This window comes from Mauremys mutica, chromosome 1 (assembly GCF_020497125.1).
Source record: "Mauremys mutica isolate MM-2020 ecotype Southern chromosome 1, ASM2049712v1, whole genome shotgun sequence".
NCBI classification, from domain to species: domain Eukaryota; kingdom Metazoa; phylum Chordata; order Testudines; family Geoemydidae; genus Mauremys; species Mauremys mutica.
In genome coordinates, this window is record NC_059072.1 from 122126416 (window position 1) to 122152395 (window position 25980).

The 25980-nt window shown below is 42.7% G+C and overlaps 1 protein-coding gene across 1 annotated transcript in view; it reads left to right on the forward strand.

Moving 5' to 3' along the window:
• The window catches only part of GYS2 (glycogen synthase 2), a 70651-nt gene extending 44859 nt beyond the window's left edge, over positions 1 to 25792 (forward strand). The window contains exons 8-16 of the mRNA XM_044993590.1: positions 2095 to 2201; positions 10675 to 10734; positions 11855 to 11933; positions 12696 to 12809; positions 16382 to 16508; positions 18592 to 18687; positions 20096 to 20259; positions 21659 to 21739; positions 25086 to 25792. Of these exons, the coding sequence (XP_044849525.1) occupies positions 2095 to 2201; positions 10675 to 10734; positions 11855 to 11933; positions 12696 to 12809; positions 16382 to 16508; positions 18592 to 18687; positions 20096 to 20259; positions 21659 to 21739; positions 25086 to 25301 (1044 nt within the window). The 3' untranslated portion in view covers positions 25302 to 25792. The remainder of the gene's footprint in view (positions 1 to 2094; positions 2202 to 10674; positions 10735 to 11854; positions 11934 to 12695; positions 12810 to 16381; positions 16509 to 18591; positions 18688 to 20095; positions 20260 to 21658; positions 21740 to 25085) is intronic.
• Positions 25793 to 25980: the final 188 nt, after the last annotated feature.

Here is a 25980-nt window from a genome sequence, read left to right on the forward strand (position 1 = left end):
GTTGCCAACTCTCAGAACTTTATCATGAGTCTCATGATATTTGGTGTTTTTCTTAAAGCCCGAGCTTCTAGAGTCATGGGATCACAGAAGAATCTTTTCCACTACAGTTGCTCTACTGCCATTCCATTAACATATGGCGGGGAGGGTTTCCTGTGATAGCTGGGGCTGGACTCAGAGACCCAGGAGGTCCCTTCCAGTCCTATGTTCCTATGCCATTGAAATCAGTGGACTGAAAGGAAGTACTTGATCTGTTCACCAACACAACAGGTCACATTATAGTGGTGGTTAAATGCGATATAACATTAGCCATGTTTTAGCGGCATTCACCCAGCTAAGGTTTACTAATGCTGTTTACAGCTAATGTCTTGCATAATGAAGAGGAGAAAGAATTGCTTAAGTGATGCATTGCACTGTTCTATTATTGTATCTAGTTAATGATGACATTAACAAAAAGTGTTGCTGACAAGAATCATGGAGAACATCCGGTCTGCAATTATTGCTGAGGATAATCCAATTGGGAGCAGCAAGCTATCTGTGCTATTTGTGAATCTAGGAATTTTTCCCTTCACATGCTTCTCAAATGGATGTCGAGTAGCGTGTCTGATCTCTACATATATGTGGCATCTGATGAAAATATTTTTAAATATTTTACAGAACCATTTTGGTGATGGTTTGAAAGCTTGGTTGAAATGTTGAAGATAATACATTGGGACAGATCCTTGCTAACAGCTAAGGTCATGGCACAAAGGGACCTTGTATCTGCCCTGAAGAGGGCTGATGAGGCATTCCCTCCGCCACCCCCATGGGAGAAACCACATCTGGCATAAAGCCGGCTTGTTTTATACCACCTGCCAGCCCCAATGCCTCTGGTACACAGGTAGATAGGAAGGATTCTGGGAAAAAGCTGGTAGTGCAGTGCCCCAGCAATTTTCAGCTATGGAGTGGTCCCAAAAGGGCTGCTCAAATCTGCTGTAACCTAGCTCTTCTCTTAAGTGGCTAATGGATTGGGATAGTGGAACAAACCCTCCTCAGCTACACCAAGAGAAACCACTCTGGCCCATTCTAGTGGCAAGGGATGTACATCTGTCGACTATGTCTTCAGGATACAGAACCAAACTTCCTTGATGTCCAAGATGTGAGCATCCCAGGTTTTGGTTCATGTCCTTTTCTAATGCATATTCTTTCTAAACATCTTTCAAAATTTTCTAGAGGGTGCCAGTAACTCCATAAAGGGACCTGTCGGATATGTTAGGTTCATAATGTAGTTGTGCTGCAATTAAATGAAACGCTTTTACAACTCCTAATGTTAATAGAGATGCTTTATAAATTAAAATTTAAAAAATGGGTTTCTATTCTATGTAAATATCCATCTTCCCCCCCGCCCCCCGCCAAAAACAAACAAGCAAGCAAAAACATCATTGTGCTAAGGCAGGAGAAAGAACCAGCAATAAAAACCAACTATAAACAAAGGCCCAGATTTTCCATGGCAGTTTCTGCTGGCTGCTACAAGCGCTGGGAGAGCTGTAGGAGAAAATTATGCTAGCTGCATGCCTGCTGGGGATACACTCATCGAGTTGATTGAAATGCAATGTGCAAAGAAATGGGACACATGATAAAAACTGCATTTGATTTTTAAACAATTCTTTCAGTTTAAATCATCTTAGCTGTTATCACAGTAACTTAATATTACAGTTTGAAATACTGTGTGTGGTTTTTATCTTTGCAGTTTGGCTTTATAGCTACATCTTTTGAAATCCTTGTTGAAGAATAAAAATAACAGTGTAGATCTTCAGTAATGTATTTGACTTTCCTGGTAACCCCTTTTAGCTCCAGTCCTGCAATGAGCGATGTTTGAGTACACTCCTTCATTTGCATGGAGCCCCACTGAAGGCAGGGTCCACCCCCCCAGACCTCATTGCAGGATCAGGGCCTTCTTGAACAACTAGTTAAATTGTGATGGGTTCTGCTGACCATCTGCTATGGCTAATTCCCAGTGTGGACAAGGTTTCTGTATTGTCTGGAATCTCTGTCGGTTTCTGCATAATGATTTCTTGTTAACATTGCAAGCTTTCCCTCCATCTTTCCTCTGTTTAGGTTCACAGAAGTGATGTTACAGTCGTCGTGTTCTTCATCATGCCAGCAAAGACTAACAATTTCAATGTGGAAACACTGAAAGGCCAAGCGGTACGAAAGCAACTATGGTAATCACCATCCTCATTACTGCTCTTGAATGGTGAATTGAAGGGATAAGTGAATGGCTTTGGTGGAGAAAAAGGCTCATTACTTTTCCTCTGGCTAAATACAAGATAGTAAGTAACCTGAGTCCATTTGTGGGGAAGAGGGAGATAAGGATAATAAATCAGGGCAAGTATTTCCCCATCCTTTTTCTAGTTTATTAACAAGGAACCTGATTCTCAATAGCTTTGCCCTTGTCACCATTTATACCCCGTGTAAAAGGGAATGTTAAACACTAGCATTCCGATTGGAAAGTTCACATTTTGCACTCACTTGACGTGGGTGTAAGTGACAGCACAAGGTTTTGACAGTGGAGAATCAAGCCCTGGGTCTTGTGTCTGATTCTGATACTCACTTTGGACCACATCCTGCCTTTGATGTCCAGCAAGACTCTTAATGCTAACTGCATGAGTGAAATGAGCACAATACATAGATCTTGGGTAGCTTACCCTTCAGAGTAGAAGGCAAGCTTTCTTCCTCAGGACTTTGTTAGTACAACTGTCACTGAGGGGGAAAAGAGTTAATTACTCTCGTTCATTTATTATGAAATATGGAGCATGAATTGGCCACTCATGCAGGATGATGCTACAGCAGATATTATTTATTTCTTAAGAGCCTGCACCGAGCTATGGCCACTACCCCAAATTTCAAACACACAATTAGAAGTCTAATATTTTTAATACAAAGTTAAGTTCCTCTGTTTTCCCAGTTAATAAATTCTCTGCTCAAAAACTAAAGCCACTCTACCATGTATCTGGTGGGGCATCCCACTTAAATTAGCCTTCAACCTCCAGCCACTCAAACTAATAACCCCTTAATTTCGCCTTTATTCCAGGTGAGAAAAGATGGGCTTTGCTATGTAGTTTTATGCAGACAAGTCCTCTAAACTCATAGGGCCAAATTCATCAGTGAAACCAGTGGAGTCATATCAAGATTGAACTGGGCTCAAAGAATGCAAAACCTGTTTCACTGAACACATTCATAGACTAGTTGTTATTTGATAAGGGAAATAAACAATTAAAAGTGGATTTCTCACAAGTGGCTAAACCAACTAACCTCACCTGCACATATGAGAGAGCTGGTTTTAGGATTAAGGGACAAAGAGCCATAAAACCTGGGTTCTGTTCTTGTTTCTGAGTCATTGGACATTTGATTTCTCTGACTCAATTTCCCCATTTGTAAAATGGTGATGATACTTCCCACCTTTCTAAAGTACTCTGATATCTAGTATATCTGAATAATATCTGAGTAGTTATTAATGGTTCCCAATCCTGCTGGAAAGGTATAACAAGTGGGGTTCCACAGGGGTCTGTTTTGGGACCAGCTCTGTTCAATATCTTCATCAACGACTTAGATATTGGCATAGAAAGTACGCTTATTAAGTTTGCAGATGATACCAAACTGGGAGGGACTGCAACTGCTTTGGCGGACAGGGTCAAAATTCAACATAATCTGGACAAATTGGAGAAATGATCTGAGGTAAACCGGATGAAGTTTAATAAAGACAAATGCAAAGTGCTCCACTTAGGAAGGAACAATCAGTTTCACACATACAGAATGGGAAGAGACTGTCTAGGAAGGAGTACGGCAGAAAGGGATCTAGGGGTTATAGTGGACCACAAGCTAAATATGAGTCACCAGTGTGATGCTGTTGCAAAAAAAAGCAAACGTGATTCTGGGATGCTTTAACAGGTGTGTTGTGAGCAAGACACGAGAAGTCATTCTTCCGCTCTACTCTGCACTGGGTAGGCCTCAACTGGAGTATTGTGTCCAGTTCTGGGCACTGCATTTCAAGAAAGATGTGGAGAAATTGGAGAGGGTCCAGAGAAGAGCAACAAGAATGATTAAAGGTCTTGAGAACATGACCTATGAAGGAAGGCTGAAAGAATTAGGTTTGTTTAGTTTGGAAAAGAGAAGACTGAGAGGGGACATGATAACAGTTTTCAGGTATCTAAAAGGATGTCATCAGGAGGAGAGAGAAAACTTGTTCACCTTAGCCTCTAATGATAGAACAAGAAACAATGGGCTTAAACTGCAGCAAGGGAGATTTAGGTTGGACATTAGGAAAAAGTTCCTAACTGGCAGGGTGGTTAAACACTGGAATAAATTACCTAGGGAGGTTGTGGAATCTCCATCTCTGGAGATATTTAAGAGTAGGTTAGATAAATGTCTATCTGGGATGGTCTAGACAGTATTTGGTCCTGCCATGAGGTCAGGGGACTGGACTCGATGACCTCTCAAGGTCCCTTCCAGTCCTAGAGTCTATGAATCTATGGGTGAAAGGCACTATATAAGAAATGGGTACTAGTATTGTTGTTAAATGCCTCAAAGGGGTGCTTGGTGGCTCAGTTCATTAATATTAGTAAATTATTTTGAGATCCTTGAATAGTTCATACTCGAAGTGCACAATAGTAACAGAAGTAGTATCCTTGGGATCACTGAACTGATCTAGTAGTTGCCATGTACAGGGGTGGCGAGATATATGGGCCTGTGGTCCAGCAAATTCAGGGCCCGGGGGCCCCCCCTGCTTCATCAATGTTTGGGGCCGGGTCTCTCCCCTGGCCCCATCTACCACCCCCACACGCCTCCCCCGAGCATCCCTGCCTGCCCTGGGCAGTGGGCAGCTGCTCCCTGCAGCTCCGCACTGCGCTCCCTCACCAGCCACTGCTGCAGCCAGCTACAAGGGAGTTGCGCTGGGGGCAGGCTGAGATAGTTGCTATGCCTGTGGAGGGAGGAGGGGAGGAGGCACATGGCAAGACCCCCTCCCCCCCCAAACAAGCGACTCCCAGTGGGGGGCTTATCCTGGCTGGACCTCCTGAACAGCAGCCTGGGGGGGCTTGGGTGAGTGTCGTGCCGGGGAGGGACCCCCTTCCCCTCCCCCACAACTCACTGCTGCCGGAAGAGAGAGGGCTGGGGGGAGGAGTCTTCGATGGCCCCCTGCCCCAGCCCTGGGGCAGCCTGCCTGCTGCACCCCAAACTCCTCATCCCCAGCCCAGTCCCACGCCCCACACCCAAACCCCTTCCCAGAGCCCACACCCCAGCTCCCTCCCACACCCCAACCCTGTGTCCCAGCCCAGAGCCCATACCCAGCACCCAAACTCCCTCCCAGAGCCCACACCCAGCACCCCAAACCCCCTCCTGCATCCCAACCACTGTCTCAGCCTAGAGCCCACACCCAGCACCCAAACTCCCTCCCAGCGCCTTAGGTGCAGGGGAGGGGGGGACGGGGATGGGGACACAAGACTTGGACCCGTTCTGTGCCCCACCAAAAATTATACAAATCTGCCACTCCTGGCCATATATGAAAGAGAGAGATCAGATTTGTTCCTCTGCCACAGTTTTCACATAGGTGTACCTTTATCAAGGGCATCCAAGACACGTTCTCTCCAGTCATCCTTCTAAAAACAGTTGCCTCAAAGACACCATGCTTTATTCAGTGGAAGGCTATTCCCTCTTAAAAGAATACATGAAACTTACTGGGAGCTGTACTTGTAGTTTTTCACAAGAACTGCTTGTGCAAAGCATCAGTCCTGTGACTAGAAACACTGTAGAAGAGTGAAATCCTGGCCCCCTTGAGGTCAATGTGAGTTTGGCAATTGACTTCAGTGAGGCCAGGATTTCTCTCAAGGTCAGATGAAGGACACTTTTATGCACCGTGAGAAGCAGCCACATTTACAATAAGCATTTTGATCTCTTGTGTTTCTCAGAAAAAATAAAAAGGAAAGTTTAAATAAAGAGAAACATACAAAGGGAAAACACTGGGACTTGGCTGGGGTGAACGGAAGAGCCTGTTGTAGCTACAGTATGTGGTCACTGATTTTCCAGTGCAACTCAGTATAAACTGATTCCATCTACCTCAGCTCAGCAAGTTAAAACCATACAGCATGCATTGTACCTGCACTGCTCGCAGGTACTCGAGCTGTGAACGGCCTTTGAGCAACCATATGCAGTTCTGTAGTAATCATCATCTTAAGCTGCTGGATAAAAGGACCTGCCATCAGCATTACCTTGTAACACTAGCTGATACCACGGATGCCATGGAGATTAAATGCCAAAAGAGGTTGGCAGTAATCAGGGGATAGAAGTTGGCTGATCTGAGATATAAAGCCCCACCTTCCTGTGCTGTGAAATAAGCAGCCTATCCTATTTGAATGAGTTTCAGAGGCAGCTTGTGGCATGAATCCCAGCTGGAGCCTTATTTAGCTTTCCTCACGCAGTTCCCTTGGTTTTCTCCCAGTTCACCTCAAATATTCATTAGAAATGGCCCCAGGCTGCAAAATTCAGATCAGAATCCAGCGTTCTGCAATGTTCAGTGGGGTTCAGCTCATTTTACAGATGGAGTAAATAACAAACTTCACATCTAGACTCTTCCAAACATTAAAAGCGGCCATCAGACTTGGCTCTGCCCACTGATAGGGTGGAAGCAAAAGAAACTCCACAGTCAAGGATGCATTGAGAGTGACACTTAAATGATAATTAAAACCCCTCTCTTTCACACACTGATTTAATTCAGTCTCCAAATTTAGCACAATAACCCTGCAGGAAGCCACTGAATTTTCCATGCAATTTTTTTTTTAATTTACTAACTTTTGTAAAAGAAAAACTGCTCAAAGCGCCCCTTTTGCAATGTTTCCTGCCAGACTTACTCTTTTTCTTTCCTCTAGCTAAGGGAATGGATTCTCAACAACTCCCAAAGGTCTCACACTCACATGCATTCTCAGAACAGCTCAGGGCTGGGACACTTTTGAAAGAGGGTCAGAGAAGTGGGGTCATACAGATTGAGTTAGAACTGCCACTTCTGGTTAACCCTGTGTGGCTTGCAGGAAGGTCACCCCAGTTTGATGGACCAGAGGTGAGCAGACTAACAGGGACTCTTACTGGAGAGGATCAAGACCTTCCTGGGAATGGGGGGTGGGGTCTGGATGAGGGGTAGAATGGACATGAAGGGAGAAAATATGTGAAGGTATAGATGTTGGCATGGGGGCTGGAGAGCAGTGCTGGTCAGTGGAGTTCTCTGCTGAATCTCTGACCCCTGCTGTTTAGATGAGTACAAATTCCCTTCCTACACCCTTGGCCCCAGTGCCCCTGCAGCCTTCCTGGCTTGATGCCCTCCCCATTCTTCCACATACACCCCATAGCCCCATTCCATATTTACATGTTTAATAGTGTTCATTCTTAAGATTTAATTTAGACACATGAAAAATAAACATTAGTAACAATGAGTGATAGTAAAAATGAATGAAGTAGAGAAAACATGTAATTTCAACTCCCGCCATAAACAAAATGATGACCAGGAACACTAGGTTGTAACTTCACAGAGTCATAGAGCTTAAGGCCAGAAGGCCCCACCAGATCCTCTAGTCTGACCTCCTGTATAGCACAGACCATCAACACCACCCAGCACCCATACGCCAAATCAGGGGTAGGCAACCTATGGAACGCGTGCTGAAGGTGGCACGTGAGCTGATTTTCAGTGGCACTCACACTGCCTGGGTCCTGGCCATCGGTCCGGGGGGGGCTCTGCATTTTAATTTAATTTTAAATGAAGCTTCTTAAACATTTTAAAAGCCTTATTTACTTTACATACAACAATAGTTTAGTTATATATTACCGACTTATAGAAAGAGACCTTCTAAAAATGATAAAATGTGTTATTGGCACACGAAACCTTAAATTAGAGTGAATAAATGAAGAGTCGGCACAGCACTTCTGAAAAGTTGCCAACCTCCACGCTAAATCCAACAACAAAACTTCAACTCTGTGTTCTAAAGATGGTATAATTCTGAATGGTCACAAACAACATACATTTACATATTTACTGCACTGCAGAGAAACATATCTCGCAGCAAGCATGGACAGTCTGACACCAAGCCTGTCTGTACTGAGGATATTTGTACTGATGTAGCTACACTTAAGCAAATCCTCACTGCAGACACATTATATCGCTGTAATGCAAGGCTTGCATCAATACAGCTTCGCCTGGTTTAAAACTGGTGCAGCACATCCATGTTGGTTAAGAGAAGGTTCAGGGGTGACATGATTACAGTCTAGAAGTATCTACATGGGGAACAGATATTTAATAATGGACTTTTCAGTCTAGCAAAGAAAGATATAACACAATCCAATGGCTGGGAGTTGAGCTAGACAAATTCAGACTGGAAATAAGGTGTACATTTTTTAATGGTGAGAGTAATTAACCATTGGAACTATTAACCCACAGTCACAGTGGATTCTCCATCACTGACCATTTTTAAATCAAGAGTGGATGTGTTTCTAAAAGATCTGCTCTAGGAATTAGTTTGGGGAAGGCCTGTGGCCTGTGCTATACAGCAGGTCAGACTAGATGATCTCAGTGGTCCCTTCTGGCCATGGAATCTAAGAATCTATATGTTGGAGGTTTGCACTGGTGTAGCCAACCCAGTATAAATATCACCAGCAGAGGCAAGTGCTAACTTCTACACACCAGTACAAAGCACAAACAGAACTACGCACAGTGTAATTTGTCAAAACACCCTAACTCTATATTAATAGCACACACAAACTGCATTTACTGCCAGTTAAGATTGTGGCAGGGTATGCTCCATCCACCTATAATTTTAAAAGCAGGGAAATAAGTTAAGGAGAAAGACTTGTGTATTTCTTTCCACCTTCATACTGCCTACCACACTGTCAGTAATACAATCCAGTGCTCCTTTTTCATACCGCAACCTCAGCACGCTTGCTTTTAACACAACTTTAGTGACCTTAGATGCTTTTATATCAATGGATAAGCACTAGAGCTGAGTAAATCATCGGTTTTTCAGTTTGGAGAATTAAACAAACAAAATCTGTATTAAAAAAACAAACAGTTTTGTTCTAACCTAAACTGATATTTTTTGTTTGTTTTAAATTTGTTGGGGGTCATTTTGGGGTGTTTTTCACCTTTGTTAAAAAAAACCCCAAACCCTTCATTTCCCTAAACAAAATGACATTTCAAAACAAAAAATCAAAACATTTAATTCTGAAATGGCTGACCAGTTTTGACTTTTTTTTTTTAATCCAGTTTTGTTTTGAGCCGAAACTATTTGCTGAATTCAGTCCAAATTCATGAATAGTTTGTGACCCAAAAATGCATTTTTCAGCTAATTTCCTATTTGCCAAAAAATAATTTGCCCAGCTGTAATCAGCACATGTCTGTCACACATTCCATGTGTTTTGGGGAGTTATTTTGCCTTAAAGCTTCTGAGGTCACTGTTAAAGTTTTGCAGTTAGCTACCATGACACCATAAATATCAGAGCACACAAACATCTAGGGGGAAATTTCCAAAGGCAGAAAAGGGCAACTGTGCACCCAGCTCCCATGAACACCTTTGAAAAGCTTGCTCAGAACCATTAAAGATAGAAGGGGTTTTGAGGTAATGGCTGGTTGTTCAGAGTGAAGGTGAAACTATGTAGGTGGAAGGGAGGTGGTTGGGGCTGACAAGGGGAGCTGTTTAGTGGGGATCCAAAGAAGTGTGAATGACTTACTTTCTTATTGCCTTGCTTTTTATGATTTGTGTTGGTGGGATATGGAGTCTAACCACTGTAATCCAGGAGGCAACCAACGCTTGGGAGCTGAAATCCAATTTGTTCAAGGTGCTCCTATAACACTTTTTGCCTCAGGCCCATCGCTAATGCTCAAAAAGCAAAAAGGCAGGAAAAGTCCCATAGAAGTATTTTATGACTTTACACTACATTTGCTGGGTTTTGAGTGCAGTGCTTTTTAGCTGTGCTTTATGTTCTGTGAAATGCCATCTAGTGGCTGGCTATGCTAAGTGCAAGTTGTACTTTAAGGAGCTTTTTACTGGTGTGCAAAAGGGCTACAACAAAATGTTAAACGATGTAAAAATTGTCTGGTGCAGATTTTATTATGAGTTTTCAACTTGGCCTAGGTTTGCCAAGAAGTTATCTGGTTTTCAAACCAACTTATCAGGAGGAACAGTTTGCAGCTTATCTACGGTTTGTCCTATCCCTTGTTTTTGAAGGCTCTTGTAGGTGGGAATTTTAAAACAAACCTTTTCTCTCTCTCTCTCTCTTCTCCCCTAGGTTAGGTTAAATTTGAAACGTCTCAACCTTGAAAAGTGTCCCATATCACTGCTTTTTCCACCCAAGACGTTGCAGTGCTGTTTTTCTGTGTCAGAGAATTAGCGAGGTCTATTTGTCCGAGTAAGGGATTGGGAAACAAGCACTACCAATTTCTAGTCCTGGTTTTACCACTGGCTTCATTTTTGGCCTTGGAAAAATCTCTGTGGGTCATATCCTTAGCTGTGCTGAAATCACAGTCAGTCTGGCTGAGAATTGGCCTTAGCTCCCTTTCTGCCTCCCCTGATCCTGGGTCCCCCTGCATAAGTTAGAGCACCAGCAGAAACACTATGTGTTCTGGTCCTGCCCTTGACATGTCCCATGTTTCATATTTACCAGGGACACCGCACAATGTGTGAAAGAAAAATTTGGAAAGAAACTCTACGACGCACTATTGAAGTGAGTATGTAGGTCACTTTGTGTTTATATTGCAGAGGAGCCAGCTGTGTCACCTGTGTGGTTTATATATGTGTATTATGGATGTAAGAAAAGAATTGGGGAGGGGAGAGACAGGAACAAACCTGTGCAATTAGGGATTTAGTAGATCCATGTTCAAGTCCCTCCTTCACAATAGACTTCCTGTGTGAGCTTGGATAAGTAACTTAGGGTAACATTTTCAAAGGTGACTTAAGCATTTGAGAGCCTAAGTCTCATTGAGAATGAATAGGATGCAGGCTCCTAAGTCACTTAGGTGCTTATGAAAATGTTATTATTTGTCTGTCTGTCCCAGTTCCCTATCTAAAAAATGTATTTCTAAATGTAGTATTTCCCTACCTCACTGTGGTGGTGTGAAGATAAATACATTAAAGACTGTGGGGTATTATGGTAATTATGGTATTATGGTAATAGGGCCATATAAGTAGCTTAGGTAGATAAAATACAGTGGAACTCTGATATACTGAAACTTTGCTTATAGTAAAAAGGAAGAAAGTCTCTGCACTCCTTTATCAGGTCATACTCTCATTGATTTCAAAGGGATCTTAGCCGGAGTTGGAAGATCTATATGATCCCAAATGCAAAAGACTGGGTTGGAAAAAACAACAAAAATGAAATGTCTATGAAAAATTGACACAATTTTTTTTACACTTTTTTGTCCTGTTTGGTTTCAGCTATAGAGCTGACTGGATTTTTAAAAAATGAAAATGAAATTTTGACCAAAAAAATAGAAATAAAAGTTCATGACAGGTTTTGTGACTTGTTTTCTTTTTCAAATATTCCAAATACATCTAAGGGAGAATTGCAGCAAACCTGGGGGGGAGGGGGAAGAAAGAGAACAGGATAGTCATATAGATACAATATAGAGAAAACAGGAAAAAAAACTCTATAGAGGCCTGATTCAAAGCTAATTGAAGAGGCTGGAAAGATGCCCGTTGACTTCAGTGAATTTTGGATCAGCTCTATTTGAGTTTCTTCATCTTCTCTGCGTCACTTTAATGCAAACTCTTAATCATAATTTCCAAAAAGACCAATAACAAGCCATTTGGTGATGTGATGTACCCTGTTTGTATTGCCTTTGCAGGGGAGAAATTCCAGATTTGAACAAGATCCTTGACCGGGATGACGTAACCATTATGAAACGAGCCATCTTTTCAACTCAGGTCAGAGAGAATAGTCATTACTTATACAGCTATTGGATGGCAAAGATAAACACGGTCATATATAAGGATCATGTATAGTGAACAGGGATATGTATGAATTGGAGAATCATTTTCCATCATGTACGTTTCTCATACAGTCAACTTTTTTAATGCAGTCTGTGTGTTTTTTTCATTCTCTCTGTGTTTCTTTTTAAGAGTTAGTATCAAACCATCCTAACTACTTTTGGTAGTGCAAGAGCACTCCCACCACCTGATGTATTTCCCTGAATTCCTTGGTCCTCTCTTTTAATAGTAAATTCAAATTCTTCACAATTCCTCGTCCTACTACATCTCAGCCCTTGTTTTATTTCCCATCCCTTCTTGATTCCTGGACTCTTCCATTTTTAACTGTGGCGATAATTAACCATTAAAACACCTTACCTTGGGATGTGGGTGATTCTCCATCACTTAAAATCGTTAAATCAAAATGGGTGTCTTTGTAAAAGATACCATCTATTACAAGCAGAATTTATTGGGCTAGATTCAAGAATTATTAGGTAAAATTCTATGGCACTGTGTTATGCACTAGGTTGGACTAAATTATCACAGTGTTTCTTTCTGGCCTTAAAATTGAAGGATGAAACCCTAGTCGTAACGAAGTCAATGGTAAAACTCCCATTGACTTCAACAGGGCCAGGATTTCACCTTAAGACTCTATGTTAATGGATTCTTTGCCAGCAGTTTTTCATGCCTTACTCAAAGTTTGCCTTTATTCTGATGTAGCGACAGTCTCTGCCTCCAGTGACCACCCACAACATGATCGATGATTCCAATGACCCGATCCTCAATACTATCCGGCGCATCGGACTCTTCAATAACCGCACAGACAGAGTTAAGGTACAATACCTCTTTGTGAATTTTTTCTCTTTCTTCCTAATGGAATTTCATTAAACTACCTCAGCCTAATTAGTTAGTGTTGGAGGAAGTGTGGTTATTCTTACTAGAGATGTGTGGAATAAAATACCCAACATCTCTTCGAATAGCAACACCCAGTCACTTTTCACAGACACCATCATCTGCTTATTACCCACAGAACTTCAAGTTAGGCATTTCATGTTAGGGGTGGCATAGCTGTTGTAAAACATTGTAGACACAATTTTTAAAATCCTGGCCCCATTGAAGTCAATGGCTAAACTTCCATTGACTTCTTTGAGGCTGGAATTTCATCTTATAAACCTTCATATGTTGTTTACCCAAATCTAATAACAGGGCCATATTATAAAGAGAGGAAAAGAGCACCTTCCAACCCTTGCAATGCACATGAACCCCATATATTTGTGGTAGGCAAGCCCAGTAAAGGTTGAGCCCATACTCCAATGCCTCTTTCTGCCCACACGTCTGGGCAGAGTTCCCAAAGTGGGTGATATGGCTTCCATCGTCACCTTTAGTGTTATGTGGCTCAGAGAGGGATTGCGTCTCCTCGTGAGATCTCCTTTGGGGCAGTGTACCTAGGTACCGCACCTCGCTCTGGGCTGTGGTTCAATGCCATACCCTAACTCAGAGGTGGCCAAACTTACTGGCCCTCCGAGCCGCATATCACAATCTTCAGAAGTTCGAGAGTCAGGGCACACCTGCTGGGGGCTGGGGCTCAGGGCTTCAGCCCTGCGGGAGGCGCCTGATGGAGCTCGGGGCTTCAGGCCCACTCCTGCTGAAGCCCCGAGCCCCATCTGAATCCCCAAGACACCCTTCTCCACTGGGCAGATGCCCCAAGAACTCCCTCCCTGCTGGGCAGAAGCCCGTACCCCATCACCCCGCCACAAGGTAGAGGTCCCAAGCTTCTCCCCCTCCCCACAGGCCTGGTAGGTGGAGAACTCGGGAGAGGTGTGGGGGGCTCCGCAAGCTGCACTTTAACAGTAAAAGAGCCACATGTGGTATGCGAGCCACAGTTTGGTCACCCCTGCCCTAACCCATAATGTTCATATCTGTTGTTTTCCTTATTAAAAAAAGGGGATGGTGTCACCGATGAACCATCTGAAGAATAGTTTTAGATGTCGACACTATTTCCACAATAGGTTTATAAGAAGAGATCATAAAAGAAAAGGTAACATGTATGTAGAGGGGTGAACATAAGAATGGCCATACTGGGTCAGACCAAAGGTCCATCTAGCTCAGGATCTTGTCTTCAGACAGTGGCCAATGCCAGGTGCCCCAGAGGGAATGAACAGAACAGGTAATCACCAAGTGATTCATCCCCTGTCACCCATTCCCAGCTTCTGGCAAACAGAGGCTAGGGGCACTATCCCTGCCCATCCTGGCTAATAGCCATTGATGGACCGATCCTCCATGAACTTTTTTGAACCCTGTTATAGTCTTGGCCTTCACAACATCCTCTGACAAGGAGTTCCACAGGTTGACTCTGCGTTGTGTGAAGAACTACTTCTTTTTGTTTCTTTTAAACTTGCTGACTATTAATTTCATTTGGTGACTCCTAGTTCTTGTGTTATGAGAAGGAGTAAATAACACTTCCTTATTTATTTTTTCCACACCAGTCTTGATTTTATAGACCACTATCATATCCCTCCTTAGTTGTCTCTTTTCCAAGCTGAAAAGTCCCAGTCTTATTAATCTGTCCTCTTACGGAAGCCTCCATACCTCTAATAATTTTTGTTGCCCTTGTCTGAACCTTTTCCAATTTCAGTATATCTTTTTTGAGATGAGGTGACCACATCTGCACGCAGTATTCAAGATGTGGGCGTACCATGGATTTATATAGAGGCAACATGATATTTTCTGTCTTATTATTAAGGCTACATTTATGTCACAGAGGTCATGGAAGTCACAGATTCTGTGACTTCCAGAGATCTCTGCGACATTCTCTGCTTCAGCCCCAGGGACTGCTGGACTCCAGCTGGCAGCCAGCAGGGCCCTGGCAGGGTTCCAGCAACAGGCAACAGCAGCGACAGGTGAGAGGGGCCCTCCTCAGGGTTCCAGGGTTCCAGCCTCCCACAGGGTGGGGGTGGGGGAAAGGGAAACACTTCAGGCAAGTGGCTGGGGGTGTCCCGTTTTCTCTTTGGGAAATATGGTCACCCTGCAGCTCCCAGCTGCGGTGTGCAGAGGGGGATCCCCTGCAGCTTCCAGCTGCCCTGGGTAGAGGAGAAACCCCACAACTCCCAGCCACCACAGTGGCGGGGGGAAACCATGGAGCTGCAGCAGCAAAAGCCACAGAGATGTTATGGCTTCCGTGAATTTGTGTTTATTGCCCATGACCTGTCCATGAGTTTTACTAAAAATAACCATGACAAAATCTTACTTATTATCTATCCCTTTCTTAATGATTCCCAACATTCTGTTCGCATTTTTGACTGTCGCTGCACACTGAGTGGATGTTTTCAGAGACCCCATCATTTTATATGTATAGTTGGGATTATGTTTTCCAATGTGCGTTACTTTGCACTTATCAACACTGAATTTCATCTGCCATTTTGTTGCCCAGTCACCCAGTTTTGAGAGATCCTTTTTGCAGTCTGCCTGGGACTTAATTATCTTGAGCAATATTGTATCATCTGCAAATTTTGCCACCTCACTGTTTATCCCTTTTTCCAGATCGTTTATGAATATATTGAATAGGACAGGTCCCAGTACAGACCCCTGGGGGACACCACTATTTACCTCTTTCCATCCTGGAAACTGACTATTTATTCCTACTCTTTGTTTCCTATCTTTTAACCAGTTACCATTCCATGAGAGGACCTTCCCTCTTATCCCATGACAGCTTACTTTGCTTAAGAGCCTTTGGTGAGGGACCTTATCAAAGGCTTTCTGAAAATCTAAATACTCTATATCCACTGGATCCCCCTTGTCCACATGCTTGTTGACCCCCTCAAAGAATTCTAGTAGATTGGTGAGGCATGATTTCCCTTTATAAAAACCATATTGACTCTTCCCCAACAAATTATGTTCATCTATGTGTGTGACAATTTTGTTCTTCACTATAGTTTCAACCAGTTTGCCTGATCCCAAAGTCAGGCTTACCAGATTCTAATTGCCAGGACCACCTCTGGAGCCCTTTTTAACAATTGGCATCACATTAGCTATCCTCCAGTCATTTTGTACAGAAGCTGATATAAATGATAGGTTACAAACTACAGTTAGTAGTTCTGCAATTTCACATTTGAGTTCCTTCGGAACTCTTGGGTGAATACCATCTGGTCCTGGTGACTTATTACTGTTCAGTTTATCAGTTTGTTCCAAAATCTCCTCTAGCGGGGGGAAACAAATTAAGGTACCAAAAATTATGAATGTTATCAAACTGGACTATGTACAAATAGAATTAGGGAGGGACACAGAGGCAATGTCCAGATTCCTAGGCTTAGGCTAGGGTTGAAGGCACTAACTGCTTGATCTCTTATATAATTAAAAATATTGATTCTATTTTTCTGTCGGCTCTAATGTAAGTTTTGAATACCCAGGTGATATTACACCCAGAGTTCCTGTCTTCAACAAGTCCATTATTACCCATGGACTATGAAGATTTTGTCAGAGGCTGCCATTTGGGGGTGTTTCCCTCATACTATGAGCCTTGGGGTTACACTCCAGGTAAGCAATCTTTAGGCTGACTGTTGTCAGAAGTTTAATATGCATTTTACCACTCGGGGCATTTAAAAAGATGGAGTAGCTTGCCATTCAGTTTCTACTGTATTGATGTAAGAATGCTTTTGACTCTGTTTCCTCTCCATTACAAAGCTTCTGCTGATGGCAGAGTTGTTAGACCAGATTTTTAGCTGATGTAAAATGGCATTGCTCCATTGACGGAAAACCACCCAGCGTTGTCCCTGCTTTGGACCCTGACTTTCCCACAATCACATGTAACCTTTCTGTCTGCTGTAGCATCAGAAGACAAGTCCATTTTGTGTGCAGTAACATCAAGCATCTGCCCTTAAAAAAAAAAGATTTGGAGGAATGTATATATTGTAATAATGAGGCAAGAAAATAGATGCAATCCAAAATGTCCTCAGCTGGTGTAATTTGACATAACTGCATTGATTTCAATGATGTGATGCACATTTACACTATCTGGTCCTAATATTTTCACAGTCTGCTGGATATTTCTGTTGGTATTTACCATGAACACTTAGAAGTAGCGATAGAGACCAAGGACTCAGTACATAGACTGGATATCAGTGGAGCTCACAAAGGCCAATCTTCATGACAGCCTGGCATATGATCAAGAGTCTTGGAAGAAGGCTATAAAAATTGCCAACCACAAACAGGGAAGTGGCAAAAATGAAGATGACAACTTACAAGTAGTAATAGATAAAACTCATAGGATTAGGGTGAGATATTTAAAGGTGCAGTGGCACTCAGGTTTTCAACCTAGGAATTAGGGCCCAAATGCTCTAAGATATTTTGGTGCCTAACTTCCATTGTGCCCAAATGTCTTTGAGGATCTAGGGCTAAGTGCCCAACTTCCATTTGTGCCTTTGAAAATATCTCCCTTAGTTATGATAAGCATCTGAAAGTGTGGGTGCTTATCTGAAGCACATCTGTAGTTACCCAGTGAATCTGAGTAGAAATCTCACAAGATCAAGCTTTCTCAGACAATGTTTAAAACTTCCTGTCTCCTGTTCCAACTGGGTCACAATTATCTGGCTGTATTTCAGCACTTTCTCTTCTTGTCCCAGCCCAAACCAGGATATGGGGGGAAAAATTGTCAGAGCTGGGGAAGATTTGAATGTTAAACTTTAGATTAGCTTAACACAGAAAAGTTTGGCTGGCACTCAGTATGAGGGAGTGGTTTTGCTCATCCTAATGGGTTACCGATATGAATCTCCCAAGAATAAAATATAGACCCTTCTTGATGTTTTTTTAGTTTCATCCTAATCCTAAATTCTATATCTGATATCAGTCCTATTGTCATATAGGTTTTTTTAATGACATTTTAAGGGTTAAAGAGCTAACATCTGATTTAAACTGTATGCTGCTTTGTATAGAGAACATGCCTTCCTTTATGGAAGAACCTGTTGGTGTTCAGTAAATAATAATAATTATAGTAATAAAAGGAGAACACAATTTGATATCATATTTATGATTTATAGCGCAATTTGCTCTGCATCTACTGTATAATTGGAAAAATAATGAGATAGAATGGCTTTGAAATCAATCATGTTTTTATGATTTTTCTCCCTGTGGCCTAAGATACAGAATCCAGTTTATAAATGTGGGAGATTAATTATGAGGCCCAAGTCCTGTATTTGGGCAGTTAGGTTTGCAAATATGTACATAAAATGAGTATGTACACACAGCAGGTGCCAATTTCAAAGCCAAAGGAAGGGTCTGGACATTGGATTTAGGCTCCCACATGTGAACACTGGGCTCACAGAGGGTATTAGTTAGAGCTATCTGGAAAACAGAAATAAGTGCTTGCAAAAAAAAGCGGGGGGAACAAATTTCCATTTCTCATCAAAATGTCACTTGCTTTGAACTTTTCTGATTGAATGGCAGTCGGGGAGGGAGGGAGGGAACAACACACAGCAAAAGTCATGATGGTTTTTCATTGAAACCTGACCAGCTCTGGCATTGAAAGGGCTTTACATCATTCTATTTTCTGTTTCTATCCACTCAAGATGAAACCAAGCCAAGCACATTGACATGAAATCTCTTTCTATGTCTCTTTTGGTAGCTGAGTGCACTGTGATGGGCATTCCCAGTGTGACCACAAACCTCTCTGGATTTGGCTGTTTCATGCAGGAGCATGTAGCTGACCCAGCTGCTTATGGTAAGCTTGTTAACAGTGCTTCAAAACTCATCAGATTTCGGAACCCAATTAACCAGCTGTTTTGCGACTGCATATTGCACTTTCTCTCCTAGCTGAATAAAGATGGACAAACCCCAAAGTTCAGATATTTGGTTTGAATTGGAAGTTTAGGTGTTTATCCAAAACCTTCCAGTTCTTCCCTCTCCTGTCTCTTTTTGGTCTTCCCCAAACCCAACTAGCTTGTTAGCCCTTCTTCCAACTCAACTAACTCCTTCCTTCAATCCCTTCCAATTAGACTATATATTCGTCTTTCTAAGGGAGTGGTGGAAATCTGCCTCTGCTTTAAGAATCCATGATGCATTTACTGGGATAGCAGCAACAGTTTGTGGAGTCCATGAAAGAGAGAGGATAACTTGACTAAACCAAACTGAGATTCTTATTTACAATAAGGCCCCTTTAAAGCACTTTTATTATGTAATGGGACATTATTATGAATGAGAATCAAGGCCCACAAGCTTGAAATCAATGCAAGATAGGTGCCTCAGTACCGTAAGATCTGTGCCATAGCCCTGAATCTTCGAAAAAGTTGGTGTTTAGAGTGAGGCTGAAGAAGAACAAGATGTTGGCACAACATAAAGATATTGCATTACAGAATTTGATGTGCATGAGCAAAGGCCTATTTACAAATCCTTATAACTCTCACAGATCACAACCAGTTTTCACCAAACTTCCAAAAAGTACATGCATGGGGATGTCTTTACTGCAAAATTAGGTATTTATGTGGAGATAGCTGCCTGGCTGTAAACTCCTAGTGGCAACAAAGCACTATAGTTTTTACCCATTGTTGCAAGTCATGTTCAACCACAGATGGGGAATAGAGTGTTGACCTTGACTAGCAATACTGATGTAATAATTAGCTGTGCCTTTTCTCCACTGGGATTTTACATTGAGATAGCTAACTCAAGTTAGCTGTCTCAATATAAAAACACACCACCTTTTGCAGAGAAGACATAGCCTGTGTCTCTTTTCTGCCAAATTTCACACCACCACCTCACGCCATGAGCCACCACAGGTATTCAAGAAAAGGTAGCAATTTTTTTTATAATGGAAAAGTGAATATTTTTTTACTGCACAAAAGCACTTGGACCATTTGTGCACAGACTTTAAAACAATAAAAGCCTTCCTGAGCTGAGAACAGATCTGCCAAATTTCAGCCTGAAAGGTAAAAAATCAAAAGCATTTCTCACCAGCTGCTGAAATGACCTGTTAGAATGGAAACACTTGTCATTCCTTGCTCCACTTATTAAAAAAACAAGTCCATGCATGTTGTATTTAAAAGATTGTGTGTAAAGAAAGATAGAAATTAAATTTAAAAGGTGAAATGCTCACTTCCATACCTGTTCATCTGCAACTTTGTTTGTGTCCTCAGGCATTTACATAGTTGACAGGAGGTACCGCTCTCCTGAAGAGTCATGTAACCAGCTGACTCAGTTCTTGTATGGATTTTGCCAGCAGTCACGGCGTCAGAGGATCATCCAGAGAAATCGAACTGAGAGGCTCTCAGACCTACTGGACTGGAGATATTTAGGCAGGGTATGTGACTGTGTTTAGTGGGTATATAAAAAGCCGTTGGCCCAAACACACATCCACCACAATGGTTATCGGGAATAGAATCTGTCATCATTAGCACCAAGGCCCCAGTTCAGGGACGTCTCCCTATTAACTTACTCAAGTACCCACTTATTCCCAAGCTGAAGAATCCCCTTGATTTGCTTGTTTCAAGCAGGAGCCAAACACAATGTGGTCCTTATGCTCCCAAGCATAAAGACTGCACAAGGCTAGTGTCACTGGCAGCACCAGCCTCTCCAAACTGGACAATGGAGAGTGGGCAGTATACCATCTTCAGGGATGGTGCAGCAGCATCCTTAGACCTTGGGAGGCATTGGGTGGGAGTCTCAAAAGCACCCAAGTGATTTTGGAGCAAAAGTGTAAATGACTTTCAATTAGATTTGTGCTCCCAAGTCCCCTAGGCATTTTTGAAAATCTCACCTATTCTGCCTAAAATACCATTGGGATTCTGCACCATCCCCAAACCAGGACTGTGCTGTGAAGGCCAAATAACACCCTTAGCCTACTACACAATACCACACAAAACCTCAAGGAGTTTTGCAAAACCATCAGACTGGTTTTCTGAATTTGCAAAAGCATGTCAATGTCACAAATCTCTTCTCCTTACAATGCCTTCATTTTGAAGGATGAGTCAGTTTTAACATGTGTGTTACAGTATTACATTCGTGAGCATAAATATGTATTTATTTATTTCCGCTCAGGAAAGAGAAACCTGTGCTATATTTTTAGGAATAAAAAAATCACCCCACCTCCACCAGAAAACTAGACTGGCTGAAGTGGATACCCTAGTCTGTTCTCTTACACGTTTGTGAGATTAAGGAGTATCTTCACTGCAGCCAAAGAAGCAGATTCTGCCCAGTTACTCCAGTATAAATCTCTCAGGATTTGATCATTTCTTCAGTGCAATGTGCCCACAGTTTCACAAGGGCCATCCCAGCTGGGTTAGCCTCAGTTAAAGATTCATTCAGTCTTTCTTCAGCATCTTCTTTGAGAAGACAATAGTATTACTCAGGGCCGGCTTTAAGCTGATTCACCCGATTCCTCGGAATCGGGCCCCGCGCCGAAGAGGCTCCCATACCCGCGCCTAAGGGGGCCTCGCTCCGGGGGTCTTTAGCAGCATTTCAGCGGTGGGGGGTCCACTCCAGGGGTCTTCGGCAGTGGGGGGTCCTTTGGTGCCGTGGAAAACCCGGAGCAAGCCCCCCACCGCCGAAGTGCTGCCGAAGCCCCGAACCGCCGCTGAGTATTCCAATCGGGCCCCGTGGGTCATAAAGCCGGCCCTGGTGTTACTTTCCCTCTCACTGCCTAAATGTGCCCAAGTCTTCTTTGGGTTTTTGCACATGTAGACCTCTGTTTTCTGTTGCAGTACTACATGCATGCCAGGCACCTGGCTCTGAGCAGAACTTTCCCAGATAAATTTGAGATGGAACCAAATGCTCCACCACAGGTATGTCTATCCTTTTAGGTGATTTTTGTCTGCATTTCAGCTACTGTCTTGAGAGAGAAAAAGAGAGGACAGATGAACCTATGAGCGTAAAGAACTCAATATACTTTATTACAGTCAAGTTTTACCAAATTCTGATGGAGTGTATGGATGCCCAATAGAAAATCCCATGAACTACAATACAGAGCCGGATCCTCAGCTGGTGTACACTAACTTTGATGGAACTGTGCTAATTTAGGCCAGCTGAGGATCTGGCCTGCTGGGTAGAAACTGGCAATTTCTATTTTTGCTCCCTATAAAACCCATAGGAAGGCTGCTTTGCAGGCCTTCTGCCACAAGAGCTTTGAAGGGGCGTTCTGGAAAAGGGTCTAGGGGCAAGGAGGCAGGGTCTGCAAATTGTTGCACATACACTCCCTGACCCAGCCTCTCTACATATTCTCATGCAAATTATTTGTATCTCTGTCAGGAATAATCTGAATAGTGTACATGAGGGGAAGGCTGAGGATGGAGTAAAGCCAGACATTCAATCTTCTTTTGTAGCATATTGCATATATATGGCTCCCATTTGGGGTGGCATTATGCTCCGTTCTAAATTTAGGACCCGGTTATTTAAAACCTCATCTGCCAATTCATTTTTTAAAAATAACCACTAGAGATGGGGGCCCAAACCAAAACCCTTGATCTGGATTTGGATCTGGGTTGGCAATTGTGAACACTCAAAAATTTAGGAAAGTTCAGACTGAGGTTTGATTTCAGCTCATACGCACCTATGTTCAGGAGTATTCAGGTTAGGGGGTTCGATTCTATCCCTTATAGAGATATTTGAGAGGGATTTTTCAAGCTGTTGCACTGATGTAAATCCAGTAACTCCACTAACCAGTTTACTTAGAGTAATGGAAAATTTATCCTGGAAGTTTCGAGAATCTTGAAGTTGATGGGAGTTGGCTAAGGTTAGTGTTGAGTTAGTGTTGGCACTTCACAATAGATGGACTTGGACTACGTATTTTGGTTTTGGACCCAAAATTAAGATTTCAGTCAATCTCTATTAATAATGAAGATTTATGAAACATGGGGGAATTTTAAAGGGAAAGGTAGAAGTAGACACTTGTGAGACCAATTAGCTCATCAAAAATTAGATTAGTGATCTACTTCATTGTTTTGTATTTTGCTACATTTTATAGCTGCTGCAGGGGGGAGTTAAATTCAGTGTTTTGAAACGAATGTGCATACTAGGGTGCTAGATTAATACTATGTTAGAACTCCTTCCAGACTGTTAAGAGTTAAAGAGTACGACAGAAGGCTTTGGAAACCTAGCTTTGCAATAAGATCTTGGAGCTGACTTATGATATGGCCGTGGTGTTATAATAATTTAGCCACGTGTGCAAAACCAGCCTTGAACGCCTCCAAAGATACAGGGAGTTGAAGGTTGTACTACATCTTATTCAAAAGGTAGCTTTCTTCAGATTGTCAATAAAGTCTCAAATGTCAGATTATAATAGTAGATGTCAAAGCTTTACATTATTTACATTATAAAGCTGAGACAGGTATTCTGCATACAATCCTTATTTTCCTCTTAGGGTGAAACTTTTCACACCAAGGATTAACTTTTCAAAAATCTGGGCTCTGCTTTGTGAGGCGCAAATAGTGTTTTGTGAGCAGCTAAGTACCTTAAGGTGCCTGAAAGTACCAGCACGAACCAAACTGCATTTGCAGTGAAATACAGGCACAACTGCAAGTGTGAAAACAGAGGCCTGACAAAGGCTTCACTTTTTGAATGGTCTTTAATCCGTTTGAAGCTGAATTTTGTTTTTTGTAGGGTTTGACGAACTGTGTGTAGATTTGGGGGAGTTTTGGCCATTCTGAGTTACCAGATGGAAAATGAGCAGAACCCTTAATTTATAGATGCTTCTTTTGTTTTCCCACGTCACTCCATTTTAAAGCTGGCAGTTCTGTGTTGCCATGAAGAATAACTTTTCCTGTTAAAATTTTATTTAAAATTCACAGGTGCTTGGGCTAGATCATGCCTGCCAGGCATGGCCCAGGGATTAAACAGATTGCACTGCTGAAAAGAGAGAGCCCCAGGATGCTTCCACAAGCTACTTGTCGAGCAAGGGGAGCACACCCGCTGCTATACTCCTTATGGGCTGCAGCTTACTCCCGCTGCTGCATCAGTATGGTTCTGCAGGCCAGGGCTGAGAGAGTGATAGGCTGTGCATGGTCCCCAGAGGGGAAGGAAAAGGACAGCCCCTGCACTCTTCAGAATGCTGCCTGGCCCTTATGTAGGCTACACAGCAGATGGGGAACACCTCCATCCGGCTTCACTTAGTTTTCATGTGGTTCCTCCATGTAAGTTACATCAGCTTTGACTCCCTATCACCTGGGCATAAATAGACCTAAGGGAGTCTAAGTTTGTTGTATGGGGCAGATGTAGCCTTCATTACCTTATACACAGGGACCTACCACACTCACAGCCATGAAAAACGCATTACAGACCATGAAATATGGTCTCCTTCCCTGAAATCTGGTCTTTTGTGTGCTTTTTCCCTATATTATACAGTTTTCTTGGGGGAGACCAGCATTTCTCAAATTGGGAGTTCTGACCCAAAAGGGAGTTGTGGGGGGTGGTCACAAGATTATTTGGGGGTGGGGCGCGGGTGTCACAAAATTGCCACCCTTACTTCTGCACTGCCTTCAGAGCTGGGCAGGCAGAGAGAAGTGGCTGTTGGCCAGGTGCCCAGCTCTGAAGGCAGCGCCCCACCAGCAGCAGCACAAAAGTAAGGTTGGCAATACCATACCATGCCAGGCCACCCTTACTTCTACGCTGCTGCCTTCAGAGCTGAGTGGTGGGAGAGTGGCAGCTGCTGACTGAGGGCCCAGCTCTGCCGGCAGCAGCGCAGAAGTAAGGCTGGCATGGTATGGTATTGTCACCCTTACTTCTGCGCTGCTGCTGGCAGCGGCTCTGCCTTCAGAGCTGGGCTGCCGGTCAGCAGCTGCCCCTCTCCAGCTGCCTAGCTCTGAAGGCAAAGCCGCCACCAGCAGCAGCACAGAAGTAAGGGTAGCAGTACCCCCTACAATAACCTTGCGATCCCCCCCACAACTCCTTTTTTGGGTCACCTCTAGAATTACACCACCATGAAATTTCAGATTTTAAATAGCTGAAATCATGAAATTTCAGATTTTTAAGATCCTATGATTGTGAAATTAACCAAAATGGACTGTGAATTTGGTAGGGCCCTACTTATACATCATCTTTGCCTTGGCCCTCTGGATATATTGACCTATCGTCACTCTGTGTAACTAAACAAGCTGCACTTGTGTAATGTTTATTTCTTGCTTATGTCTCTGGCAGACGGAAGGTTTCAGGTACCCCAGGCCTTCATCAGTACCACCATCGCCTTCTGTCTCTCAGCATTCCAGCCCTCATCATAGCGAGGATGAAGATGAGGATGAAAGATACGATGAGGATGAAGAGGCCGAAAGAGACAGGCAAAACATAAAGTCACCTTTGTCCCTTGGAGCACTGCCACAAAGAAAGAAAAAGCAGCATGGAGAATACAGGAACTGAATTCCTTTGCTGTCACCGCAACATGGTCTTCATCCACTACAGAGCACCCAAGCGTAGGCTAGTGAAACGCTGTGTTAAGGGCAGTGCAGTGTGGTTAGGGAATCTTAAACAAACATTACTTGGGTTAAACTGTTTGAAAACCTAATTATATTTTACCTTAAAAGTAAATGGTAATTCTTCTCTCTGCCTTGCAGGTAGAAGAAGAGATTTTTCAAAGCTTATTTAACCTAGAGAATGTGACAAACCCTGTGTGATAGCTCCAGCTAGATTGTGCATACTGTAGATCATATTTTTGTCTGTATAAGTATTTGAATTTAGTTGTAATCCATGAAGACAGGTCTATTATAGTCATTCCAAATGAATACCGACTTCTCATCCCTTCCTCTCCCCTTGCAAACAGACACCACCTTGGAGCCCTGAATTGGAACATTTTGAAGAAATTGTTACCAGGGAAGACCTTGGCAGAGTTAAAAAAAATGTTGAAAAGAAAATGGTTTGTTTTTTCTTCTGCTATTTCTCCTATTTTAAATCTCCATCATTTTTAAGAATTGTTTTAAAGTGCACAAAAACATCTTGGTGCTGTTTATGAAAAAATATCTGGTGTTACTTCATTTGCATTTTTAGACGAAGTCATCTTATGGAGTTGTCTAGAGCCACAAAAAACAGCAGACCACTTTTT